Source organism: Pogoniulus pusillus, chromosome Z (genome assembly GCF_015220805.1).
Source record: "Pogoniulus pusillus isolate bPogPus1 chromosome Z, bPogPus1.pri, whole genome shotgun sequence".
Lineage (NCBI taxonomy): Eukaryota > Metazoa > Chordata > Aves > Piciformes > Lybiidae > Pogoniulus > Pogoniulus pusillus.
The window spans coordinates 63494732-63508538 of NC_087309.1; the positions used below are offsets into that span (position 1 = coordinate 63494732).

Consider the following 13807-nt stretch of genomic DNA (forward strand, 5'->3'; position numbering starts at 1 on the left):
AAAAAAAAAAGTTTCCACTGATTCACATGACACAATTTTGATTTTTTTTTTTTCTTTTATGTAGTGTAGTATATAAGGAATAAGGACTCACTATTGATTCTAGTAATAATTGGCACTTGAAAAAAGCACCAAGAATTCTGTATTTCACTTTACCCTATTTCCCTCCCCAGTATTTTTTTTTTTTTGCTGTAGTCCTAAAACTACAACTGTGGTTATGGTGAATAACTAAGTTTTCTCTTTTTTTTTTTTTTCTCTTTTTTTCTTTTTTCAAAATGTGTGCAAAGTTGGCACTTCTGTATTAACACTAAACACTAATACTCTTTGTTTGGCATTCATGCCCTCATAATGACCAGACCACTTTTACCTAAGTGTATTTTTTTTAAAGACACTTACTGAAAATATGGCAATAGTTTAAGGAAAAAAAAAAAAAAGGAAAAAAAAAAAAGCATGGATATTATTACACATCCCCTTGTAGTGTACGAAAAAGTGCATGACTGGATTTATGTAATAGTACAAGACAAAAAAAACTATCAGATCAGGTACTGTAAAGCATGCCAGTACCTCTGTATTACTTATTTCTAGCAGGTAGTTAAAACAAGACTGTGGTTCTTTTAAAAATGTGCATTAAAGCTAACATAAATGAGTAGAACTAGCCAGCAAACTATTTTTCCTGCTTATCTAACAGCTGAATGTAACTGTAAAAATGAAGCAAAAAAATAAGAGTTAAACCACCATCAATACAATTGTTTTACATCATAGGCCTGTCAAGGCTCAATATATATATACAAGTGTAACAGCCATGCTTAGTAGAACGTTATCCCCAATGCTTAGAAGACACAAAGACAACTAAGTAGATTTTTTTTTCTCTTTTTGTTTGTTTACAATTTTTTTGTTTTTGTTTTTCAGGCAAAATACATGAGTAGAACAAATTGTCTCTTTGGAGATGACCAAGAACATTCTAACGGAACTAGGGACAACTGGAAGTTTTCTGTGGGTTTGTTTTTTGTATTTGATTTTTTTTTTTTCTTGAAGGGTCTCTCCCCTTCAAATTAAAGATCCCACCTTTTTTGTTTCTATATCAAAAAAAAACCAAGGAAACAAATTAAACCAACGACCATCAAACGGGGAAAAGCACCTGGTATTTCTTTCCTTTGTTAAAAAAAGAAAAAGATTATATATATATGTATATTTTATATATATATATATATATATAAAGGGAGACTGTATATGGCAGTTCAGATGCGGTGGGCCCTCTCTGAGAGCTCATATTATTCTGTGTCCATCCTTGAACTAATCTACTGAAGTGAAGGGAATGTTTTTATGGAGATTGGGGTTCTGACTGTGCCGGTTTCGGCTACGGACAGAGGAGAACATCATGTTGCACCCAGGGACTTTGCATTTGTGCATTTCTCGCAAGTGCACTGTTTTATAGTGTACTCTGAGGGTTCCCTTGTTGCTGTACATTTTGTGGCAAATGTTACACATTATCCCACCGTTGCTCACTGAAACACTGCTGAACATGAGGGATCCTGGGACATCAGTGTTCATACCTACAGCTAAGGCAGAGGTATCTGCTTTGTGTGCAGATTCCCCGCTGTCACTTGCCCCATCAACGTCGTCCAGGAGAATGCCCTCATCGCTTCCTACATCAGATTCTCTTGAGGAATGGATACTGCTGCTGGACTGGATGCTGGAGGTGGTGCTCAGATCAAGGACCATATAGTCTTCTGACATGCCCCTGCCATACCCATTCATATGGGAATCCTCAGTACCAGCAGGTGAGGAGGTGTCTTCCCTTATGTCGAGCCCCATTTGATGCTGAGTGCCATATATCTTCACCAAAAATTCATCACGGAGGTCCTTACTAAGAGAAGGCTGTGAGGTGTCCAGGCCCATGTCATCCAGTTCTTTGGTCAACAGTTTACGGTGCAGGTTTATGTTAGCACTGTGTCTGGGAAAGAAAGAGGGAAGGGAGAAAATGAAAAATGTACAGTATTTTTGATTAAATATAAAGCCATCAAGCACCAAATACAAATTCTAATTTATTAATTCTTTATATCCTCCCACCCCCCACAAAAAAAAATAAAAAATTACTGTTTCTTGGAAAATTCAGTCTTATTGTATGTGAACAGACCACAACTGACAAGTAAATTAAACTTTCCAGCTACTGCTCCTAAACATTACTCTCCAGCAGCAGCTACAGCCCTTTTATTTGATATTTAGAAAATAATAAATTGCACTCGCAGAAAATGCAAAAATTTCTTCATGGTTCCTTAATCCCTGCTGGCCTTCCTAAAAGACTTACTTCAACAGAAAATTAATGTATGAAATATCTGTGTATATTCATACCTATGACTATCTTTAGCTACATATCCTTATATATATAAATATTTTATATATATATATATATATATATATATATATTTATATATATGTACTCATATAACTGCATAACTGAACTATGAAGATAATTGAACAATACATAGGTAGAGAGGACCTGATTCTGATAATTTTAGCATAAAGAGATTCAGAACTGGGCCAAACCAAGACAGGGAAGACTTGAAGGGTTTAGGAGAACAAGTCTCTGAAATCTATATGTAAGCTACTGAAAATGGTTCAGTCCTTCTGGAAGGGTGCTGCAGCTCCTCCTCATACTCTTCCCAGTACTGTGACTGACACCATGCTGACTGACCCAAGCGGTGTAACTTCCCAAAAAACACTCATACTAATGGCAATGAGAATCCTGCTCTGAATCAGTCAAACCATTCAAGGTGTGGGCTTTGGTGTGTGTAGAAGTTATTGCGGGTGCTCAAAAGACACTGGAAGAGCTGCCACTGACTTTGGACCAGATCCTAAAAGCTGCAGGTTAAAATACTCTCAATTGCTTTACAGGAGCTGGACCCTTGGTCTCAAGAAATAAAGCTCTACAGTTGCAAACAATGTAAGCTTTTGGGTTAGTAGCTCTGCGTTATTTTTAATGCTGTGTTCTACTCTCCACTTTTGACACTGGCTTTATTCATCCATTGCAGTAGAACCTCACTGATTTGCAGTAGTGTCAGGAAACCCTCTTTGAAAAACTACATCTTCCAAATTACAGCAATGCAACTAGCAAACATGACCAACATCATAAGGCTTCTGACCATAGAACATGCTCATTTTGTCAAATATCTTAATAATAAAAAAATCAGTTTAAAGTTTTCAGTATTAGAAAACTTTAGGATTCAGTATTCAGAATGTGCACCATTGATGAGGAAACAACAAATTTTATTTAGTTTCTCTGGAGGGTGTCTGGATTTTCAAGTCAGTAAAAAAAGAATTAGCGAAGTTCTACTGCATAACATTCTTTGCAAGCTAAGGACCCAAACCCGCAATTTACAACATGCAGACTCACCAGTCTGCTTGCTCATTATAAATTGCAGATCAGAGCCCAAATGTAGGGGAAAAAGAAGGAAAGGGAATGGGGGTGGGGGGTGGGGGGGCAAAGGGTGAGGGTGGGGAAGAAAGCAGAGGAGGAGGGGAAGGAAGAAAGAGAGAGTTTAAACATAGGAATAATTTAATTTACAAAAAAAGGATTAGGTATATAACTAGCATGGGAAGACACAACAATGATCAAGTATTTTATAGACATTCAGGTCCTACAGTAAGGAAAAGGGGTGAAGGGGAACAATAGCTATTAGCAATATTTCCTTATCAGAAGCTTTTATTTTAAGAAACCCTTTGAAACATACCTCTCAACCAGCTGAAGTCTCAAACACGGTACAACAATAAAATGCTGATAAATAAGGAAAATGGAGCTACAGGAAGATTAAATTGCTGTGAAGTTAATTTGTGTAATTTTCTACCACTTTCTTTATGATTCTTGTATCTGTTACACATAACTTGGCAGAATAAATTAAGAAAATGGCAACAGATGTGATCGGTCCTACTCACCTGCAAATGCAGGTAACTGTCCTCTGACACGAAACGGATAATGAACTGCAGTTTAATTGCATTTTCTCTGCTTAGGATGCAATTATTCCAGTAGAGGGGAGGATGTCTAAGAATGGAAAATCTCTCTTCTAGTGAGGACAGTTGAGAGGTATGGGCAAGGGTGGAAAAAAGTGGAGAGTATTCTTTGGTTTTGTCCCACACAGGAAATATTCCTTTCACACAGGCAAGTATAGCACCACTGATTTTTTTTTTTTTTTTTTTTTTTTTGAGGTGCTGAAGTGTAATTACGCATATCCCCACACTGCACTTAGGAAGGCTGAGCTTACCTTGTGATAAGATCAGCTTTCTAATCTTTTGCTAAATACAGATCACAAAAAAGAGAGAGAGAGAGAGAGAGAGAGAGAAGAGAGGAGAAAAGAGAAAGGGGGAGGGGGAGGAGAGAGAGAGAACAAATTCACATTCCAATCCAGACATATCTGGGTTTTTTTAAAAAAAATTAAAAAGACAAAAAAGACAAAAGAAAATTATATTCGAAATCCATAAATAAAGACGTTTTTAAAAAGTCTTGACTGTGAAGCTGTTTCTCGTCAGCTGTAATCTCACTTACACTGTTGTCCTGACGGATACTGACTCAGCCACACAATATGGAAAACATAAAGCAAATTAATCAAAGCATATTCAGAGCATCCCCATTATCATCCACAAATGAGTTCTGAACAGATGCATGCAGTGTGCACATATATGAATGATAAACAGTAGTCCTGAAAGTGCCTTGCCTTCCTGGTGTCAGATGGCATACAATTCCACATAAAGTTCTTAAGCGCAGTACTGGAAGTGCTTGCTGTGAAGGCCTGTCTACACTGACCAGTGTTATTACATGGCCATAAAAGCACATTTGTGCTTATCATCATAATGCTAACTGCGAACTACTCATAAAGTGCTCATGCATTTCCTTCTTGTAATTTCCTCCTCCCCTCCTCACTCCCCCGGTACAGAAATTTGCTGCAGTGTAGAAACTATCCATGGTAGCTGCAACTGTTTTTTAGCACGCATTTGAACTTTCTGTTTCCTTGTTTTGCTGCTGAGAAAAATAGCAGCCAGGCATGCATCTCAACATTCACTGAATGAAAAGATAAGGACAAATTACCACATTAAATAGACGCCACTGATCCCCAGATGGACAGAGGCCATTCTGAGAAAGACCAGTGTAAAGATGCTGATGGTCTGATAAGAAGAGATGCCTCCCTTATTCAATTCTCACTTACAGCAGTGGCAATCGGTAATCTAGTTAAAGTATGTACCAGCCCATAATATCTGTCAGGCAAACGATGTGCAGAAATGTGTGGACCAGTTCTGGCACTCTGCTCAGTAGTGTCCCTTTTCCGCTGTCAGCAGTACTGTTGGATTCTCCTAATATGATTACATTGACTTTAATTCAATTAAGTGCCATTCCTACCCTTAAAAAAAAACCTACTTTATCAATTGATTCAGGTGTAATGCAATAATAAAGATGAACTCATGGCAGTCCATTAGCTCTGCTGTTCATAACTTCTGAACATAGGCTCATTCATAGTAGTCGATTTCCATTATGCAACCACAGTTCAAAAGAATTGATTCTTTTACATTAATTTCTTAATCTATTTCACTTGTGTTTAATACTCTCCCTAAATATCATATGCAAAAACACTCTGGTAGAAATGAGAGGAACAAATTGTGAGGAAAAAAGGTAATTTATTTGGATACTGAGGTTTTGAAATCTTATGAGAAAACCGAAGTTATAGGGCTAACTTCTTGCCAGAATTAAGAATGCTGCATGCTGCAAGTACTAGCAATACACATTTCCAGCAGCTGAACAAGTGCTGGGATAGAAAGTAAGAAAGAGGCATGTTTTCATAGGCACACTAGCCCAGTCTGCTCAGAGGCTGCTGCTGCACCCCTTTTGTCCATCTGCTACACTACTAAACATAGCACTGCACCCTGAGGTGCAGGACTGAGTACTTTGTGCAGCCTGCTGCTTGAGCAGCACCCTGTACAAAGAAGGTGTTTTCCAGGGCTGACAGCAGCATTTCCAAGGTTTTTGAGAAAATACGACAAAGGATATCTGTGTAAGAAGAACATCCCTGCGTATGTAAGGATGGGAAAAAATGGAGGCATAAGCAAAAATTCAAATTAAGAAAGAAAAGTATGCGTAAAGGCAGACTGAGCAGGTAGAGCACATCAGGAAATTTTTAAAAGGAGATGTTCTGGGAAAAGGCAAACACCATAAATTTTGAAACAGGGTTGAGTTTAGGGGCAGAAATGAAGCATGATTTGCTATGAAACTAATGACTATTACTCAGCTGGAAAGGCACAAAGGCATGTTGCTGACAACTTCTACTCTCACCTACTAGCTGCAAACAGCAATCAGAGGGAAACAAGAAAAGTAGTGTAACAAATATTTGCCAAACCCATACTATCCTTTGTCCTGATAAAGGTAAATTCTTTGCTCTTCTCATCTGATGTTGATATTTCATGCCTTTCTTGACAGAAAATGTACACACTCGGGGATATTAGGTTGCCTGGACCCTGTTCTCCACACTGAACTGAAGAACTCCATCCTAATACAACCCTTTCCCAAATCCTAACAAGTCCTCTACCAGCCCTCAGCCAACTCTAGCCAGCTTGTACTCTGTTCATCTGCTCCTCCTTATGGCATCTGCAATTTCTTGTTTCAACTGTTCACTGATGTGATTTACAATGCTGCTGCCCCTTCGTCCTCTGAATACAGCTTCCAGGTATGTGCAAACAATGTTCCCTGGGGAAGCTGAGGCACAGCTTGAACAGAGTGATTTTTGCCAGTGCATGAACACTGCCATCAAACAGGTGGAAAATATGAAGCAGGATATGCCATAAAACAGCTGAGCTTCAGCTTCCCATAGCTGCATTATTCCTCATACCTGAGTTAACTAATTTAAGGCCATCTCTGGCATCCTCTACATTTACTGCCGTATCTGCAGGGGAAAAACCTGAAGAACCTAAATGTCTGGCAAAGCTGCATCTATGTGTAGAAAAACTATGAAGTATTTGACCAAAGAAAATCCTTTGAATGATTCACTCTGGACTTCTAAGACTGCTTATATGCACATCCACTAGCAAAATGACATTTTGTCCTAGCAATGAAAATGTTGCATGAAGACAACTGTTTAATAAAGTGTTCCAGGAACAAATATGAGGCTGAAAAGGCTTAGAGACATGTCTTGCTCAGCTCCCATTATCCGATCTTTTTGATCCTAGGCATGAGAAGATGGGAAAGAATATTATTTCTGAAAATCTAAGACTATGTGTGCTGAAGAATGTCCAACCATTTCCTTCATACTGTATTACATGTTCTATACTTCTGAAAGCAAGGAGAGTATTTTTCTAAAATGTTTTGAAATGTAGCTTGTTGTGGCAAGGAAGTTTTATCAAAGTCTGGTTTATTTTAGGATGGCCAGAATGTCTTATTTTTCCACATAATTGATACTCTTTTTTTCTCAAGTGACTATTCACAAATTAGACATAAGGCAGGCAAAAGTGCAAAGTCCTCACCAGAGACAATTCAGCCTTCTGAAATCTGTGATATTAAGAATTTTGCTGTAAGGGTGATAAGGATAATGACAAAGCACACGAAATCTGTGGTTGTGGCAAAGTGGGAAGGTTATCTCACCCCTAAATTCACCACTGCCCCTTCAGGACTTCCAGCAACAAGACCATGCAGCAGCTACAGCAGCTCTCTGATAGTGGGAATGATTCTACTGGTAGTAGTATTTTTCTTCCCTTGTGAAGCTCATGGAAATGTTCTTCCATAATTGGAATTCACTGTCAGTTCAACCCCACCTACTGCTATCAAGCTCTTTAAGTGTGAGATGCACTATGCATCAACAGAAGAAAGGAGACTGTAAACCTAGAAAATATGGTCAATTAAACATGCATGTCATTTAAACAGCTCATAAATCCAGATGGGTTCTCTTCAGTAGCTTCTTTCTACACTTTGATGTCAATGAACCTGATTTTGTTAATTTAATATATATTTATTGGAAAGCAAAATGCAATGGTCACTTTATTTTAGTTAATTTTTATTTAGTCAGGCTTTTTATTACTTTTTTTAGGTGAGTGAAGAGGAATTTATCAGAGAAGAGAATCTGTTCTGGCAAGAAACTGGCATTAATTTTATGCATGACTCAAAGGCCAGCTGTGGATGCACCCGTGGCTACAATCCTACCTGCACTTGCACAAATCTCATGTCTGATTCACACAGCAGTTCAGGAGTTTGGACAATAAAATGTACTCTGTTTATTTAAATTTAAATATTATACAGATGAAAAAACAAACTGCATGAAAAAAAAAGTTGAATATGTTATTCACAGTTTGGGACAGAGCAGGTTGTCAAAAACAAAAAGTAAAGCAATATTTTCTTTGTTTTTAATCAGAAGAAAAATATAATTCAATATGTGTTATAGGCATGATGAGGGGGAAAAAAAGTGAGAATGGAAAAGGAGCATAATGGCTAGGGCAGTATGTTTGAGAATAAGTAAACCCAGTTCCTGATGCAGTTAGACAGAAAGGCTAAGCCAACCAATGTCTCAGAAAATTTCCTAGCTATGGGCCCCTTGCTCCTCCTTGGCTGACCATAAGCAGCAAAGACCCCTGATGAAAATCTCACTTAAGCATTACAGGACACCGTACTGTTTATTGAAATTCTGAAATAAATTATTTCAACATTTCCAGGTATATCCCACCACATGCTTTCTTCCTGTGTTTCCAGATAAAACTGTCTACAACTACCTGAGAGGTGGTTGTGGCCAGGAGGAGGTTGCTCTCTTCTCTCAGGTGGCCAGCGCCAGAACGAGAGGACACAGCCTCAGGCTGCGCCAGGGGAGATTTAGGCTCGAGGTGAGGAGAAAGTTCTTCACTGAGAGAGTCATTGGACACTGGAATGGGCTGCCCGGGGAGGTGGTGGAGTCGTCGTCCCTGGGGCTGTTCAAGGTAAGATTGGACGTGGCACTTGGTGCCATGGTCTAGCCTTGAGCTCTGTGGTAAAGGGTTGGACTTGATGATCTGTGAGGTCTCTTCCAACCCTGATGATACTGTGATACTGTGATATCCACATATCTTATACTTCAAGTGTTATGGAAATGCATTTTTCAGCAAACATAATTTCCCAAAGAAATATCACCCGTCTCCATCATTCAAACTCTGTAAACAAATCAGGCAGAAGGTCACAGCAGGAGACCATCAGTGTTTAGGCAGCTTCACTTGGAGATGTAGTATGTGATCCCACCATTAAGAAATAACATAAAATTTTATTTGGACACTTAATGCATTAAAAGTCACCATTAAATTATTTTCTGTTAAATTCTGTTTTGTTTTTTTTTTCAAGTAAAAATAGATTTTTTTTTTCTTTTTGAAAAAAAAAAATCTGATATTGGGTTACAAAACCTGTAACCACACAATCTTCACCATTTTGAAGAAGGTTCCACTACAAAATCAAGGGCCAGGACACAGTTGTCTAGTGGTTTATGCACAGATTGACAAACATCTTGTTAAAGCTGGATATGGAAGGAAATGGTCAGGTTGAACAGGCCCCATACAAGATATCGTCTTAAGCTCTGTTATTCTGGTTTAAAATACTATAAACAATAAAACTTTCTTTATTCCTCCCAAAATGCTTTCTCCACACATGCTCTCAGCTCAGTATTCAGCCTATGCTTTCACCTGTAATGAAAGGTTAAAGTTGTCTTCACTTCTCTTTACCTCAAAGTCTGCCAATTAACAGTTTTGCTTTAAAATTTTGAATCATTTTAACTGCTAACGAATTTTTCTAACACATTATTGTGGTCTTACCTCAATTTCATGGTCCTTTCTTGCTTACATATGTCCAAAACACACAGAAAGGCCAGAATATGTGAACATAACAGAAAGTAAATACAGAACTTTGTGCTTTCTCAGAATCTCTGCAGACTGAAAGGGCTGAGTTTCATGCAGCTAAAATTAAAGAACTAGAAAATAAAACTCTGAGCTAAATATAAGAGAGCATGTATTTATGAGAAAATATATGGCCTTCATTCTGATATTTCTTCAAGAAGGAAGCAGCAACCATTTGCCCTGTTTACTTAAGAGAATCAACAATTAAACAGTTCCTTGAATTTAGCTACTAATGGAGACTGTTACAGAGATAATTTTTTGCAGTTACTGTTCTAATTTTGCCACTCTTTGCCACAGGTTTTTCTGTGGTTTTGTTTGTTTCAATTAACAAGACTTTACCCCCATAAATCTAAGCAAAGGTAATAGAAGTATGAAATACTAAATTTGAAATTTAACACTTATCTGGGCAAGGCCAAGGTTTCAAGCTGTGTGCTAGTGCTTCCATATACTTGAACATGTTTCGTTTTCCTCCAAATGTTAGGCGAAAATTAGGGATAGGAGCTAGACTTTGGAAAACAAGGGGAGGGAAAACAAAATACTACACTACCCAGTGAAACTATGGCATTTATACTGGAACAATTTGGGTAATAACATCAGGTTTTGAGGCTTAAAATTGCATAGAATCTGAAATATATTAACCTTTCATTGGAAGAAAATCCAAAAGGTAAAATACAGTTCAGCACCTATTAAAAAAAGTAAAAAAAAAACAGTGCTTATTAAATGCAGGAAATAAAGGACAAGCAAGTTCTTTCAAATTAAAGATGTGGAGCCCCATCATTTCAATCCTTTTCAATATGAAACAAATCATTCACACTGGTCACGAAGACAGCTCCCTCTACATTCAAATTATTCACTTGAAGATAAGCTCCCATCAAACTCTTTAGGGGTTTAACTAATTTACTGCACAGATACGGCACGTCTGTTGTAATAACAGGTAGGATGTATTGGGGTCGACCATTTATCAGAATTAGACTTCTTTTTTCAATTCACAGTGAATTATGCTGCCTACACTGTTCCTCTTTCTCAGAGCTTCCCATCCCCTTACGGCCCTTAATGTGGCAGGCAAACAAAATTGACAGTCTCATCTTGTCAACAAGGGGTGATTCTCCTGAGAAGCCATTTAACTTTGCAGAGGAAGCAATGTATTAATGTGCCTGTCCCAGGAATGTTAATCATCTTCAAGCTCCCTCTAACTTTGACATGAACGAAATCACCAAATTTGTTTACTAAATGAATCGTAATATGCTAATAAGAGAGCATGACATATATGGTAAAACCAAACAGATGGTTTGTTTACTCCACTTTGCAACTTTATAAATGTTGTAACTCTGAAGATGTTAGTGAGAATTATTGGTTTGCTGGCAGTGGCAAACATGCCTTTTGCATACTTAATCCACAGTTAGACTCAGGAAACAATTCGTCATCGCTGTGGAATGCGTAAAAGATGTTAATGCTGAGATGGTATTTGGGGAAGCAGGACTGCATAAGAAAATTCTCAGGTTAGCTGTGGAACTGATATCTGATGGCAATGTTTGCTACCAAATTAATTTTAATGTAAAATATGACAGGTTCAGGATTCTTGGCAGGCCAAATAGTTCAGTACATACCTGTTGAGGAGTTTAGTGAGATGGTCCTTATGATGTGAATAGAACTACACTTCCACAACAGCTGCGTGTGCTCAGAATTATCGAGGTCATGTCACACTCTTAATATATTACTATTGTTGTCCAATTAAGATCAGAAGATATTACAAACAAAAAGCACAACCACTGGTGTACTTGTCAAAGTTACTCATAAACAATCAAAATCAGGTTGCAACATTTCACCCTCTCACTTTACTATCTGCCTAGAAGCAAAATAGACTCATTACAAAACAGCCAGCACTCTTGTCTAATATCTGGACTGGTTGAGAAAGTTTAGAATAAAAAGAGTCATCTGATGGAATATTTTCTAAGTTACGTAACTTACTGTAGTAATATCACATGCATGAGAAAGTCATCATATGTATGACAATGTCCTCAACACTGTTGACAATCAGTCCAACTGCCACAAGGTCTTTTTACAATATACACATCCTCTCTGGAAAAGTTTATCCCTGTTCAGGCAAGATATAGGCCAGCATAGCAGCCAAGTATTAGGTCCTCATTTTCCACGTGTTGAAATAATTTGATGGTCCTTTCCTCTTAAGAAGTATGAAGGCAACATTCATGTAGAATCTGTTGCCAAACTGCATGAATTAACATTTATTTTAAAACCTAAATATTACATGATCCAAGTGGTGTAAATCAGAAGTTTTAATCCTTCATTTTAATTTGTTGTAGCGATACCTATGTAAAATGTGAGAATTTTGCAGGATTTCATACTCTTCCTTTCAATTCAGCATCCTATTCAATAGTTCTACTGGGGTTCAAGTTTCAGTAAGTGCAAAAAAGACAGAACTGAGTTAGAACATCTGCTTCTCTCAGTTCTGCTTTGAAAACATCTTTTTTTTTTTTCTTTTCTGCTAGATATTGAAGCACAGCCACATATTATCTTATAAGTTGTTTCGAAGGTTTGCAGACTTTACTGATCACATTTCAAGTTCAAATCATAACAAAACATCAGATCCAGGGCTAATTTAGTATGATTTTAGGTTCCACACAAATATGTAAACCATTTCTTTTGGTCACAACACAGTGGTAATTCTCACTCCCACTGCTTTGTTTGTCTAAAAATGTTGGGTTTATTTTTATAGTATCAGAACAACCATAAAACCAAATACAATGCAGCACTGCAAGAAGGTTTCTTTATTAGTAATTTTACATTACTAAATAAGTATCTCTTTCAGATCAACTGGTAGATGATTATCCTATAACCTCCCATAACTGACACCCCAACTCCTCCGTAATTTCAATCCTCTGAGATTCTTCCATACATACTATTGTCAGTGGTTATTAAATTCTCAACCTTTTACCCATCCACAAGAGACTGTGCAAAGACATCTAAGGGAAGTATGAGTTTAGCTTGCTGTCCAAGGATTATTTTGGAAGAAACATTAGCACCCATCCCAGCCTGACGCTTATATCTCATTTGAAACATCCACTCATTCCTGACCAACAAAGAAAATTTCAATAAAGTACTTTTACTGGTTTAACAGCAGTGAGCTCCTGGGATCGTCAAAGTGCTCAGTCTTTTCCGAGGAGAGAAGGAATCAGCAGCTCAAATATAATTAACCTTCCATTCTCAATGCAAACTGCCACGCACAGGAGCTCTGCAGTCTATTAGCGAAGTTATAACGGCCAACAGGCAGAGGCAAAATTGGTCAAAAAGTTGGCTGCTGCTGTCATATTTTTAGAATTATGATTAATGACACTAATAATGTGGATGATTACTGATATGTGTATCTCCTGCAGTTTATCATATTGCACTGGCTGCCTACGTCCACAATAAACATGATGCTATCATTTACCTCTTTATTGAAGGCAATCCTTCTCTTGAAGGAGCACATTCTAATTACTTTGTAATGTTTTATGTCGTAAACATTTTGCAGCTCTGGACCTTGCCAACTGCTTCATGTCTACCATTGATTAATTACAGAATGTTTAATCAAAATTTAGAACCTAATGCAGTCATTTATGAGTGTGCTGCAGTGCCAAGATAGTTAGGCTGCCGTCCCAAGCTTGGAGAGTGCTGAGTTCAAAATTAAATTCTAGAAATATGGAAGATGCCTATGATTTTACCTTGAGTGATTTTAGTTTAAAATCTTATTTCATTTGATGAATGACAAGCACCCACCCAAAAATCAGAGGTCTTTCTCAAGCATGTATATGTGACTGAACATTTGCATTATATTATTCTTTAAAAGTCTTAGTTTTTCCCTTTGTGCCATTGTTGCCACAGTTCCTTCTCAGCTCCTTTACAAGCAACAGTTAAGAGAGAACAGTTTTGAAGTGGT

General features: G+C 37.6%; 1 protein-coding gene across 1 annotated transcript in view; it reads right to left on the reverse strand.

The window, feature by feature from the left end:
• Window positions 1–1289: 1289 nt before the first annotated feature.
• Window positions 1290–13807, reverse strand: part of BNC2 (basonuclin zinc finger protein 2) — a 359908-nt gene continuing 347390 nt past the window's right edge. Inside the window, exon 6 of the mRNA XM_064176653.1 lies at window positions 1290–1951. Coding sequence (XP_064032723.1) covers window positions 1291–1951 — 661 coding nt within the window. The 3' untranslated portion in view covers window position 1290. The remainder of the gene's footprint in view (window positions 1952–13807) is intronic.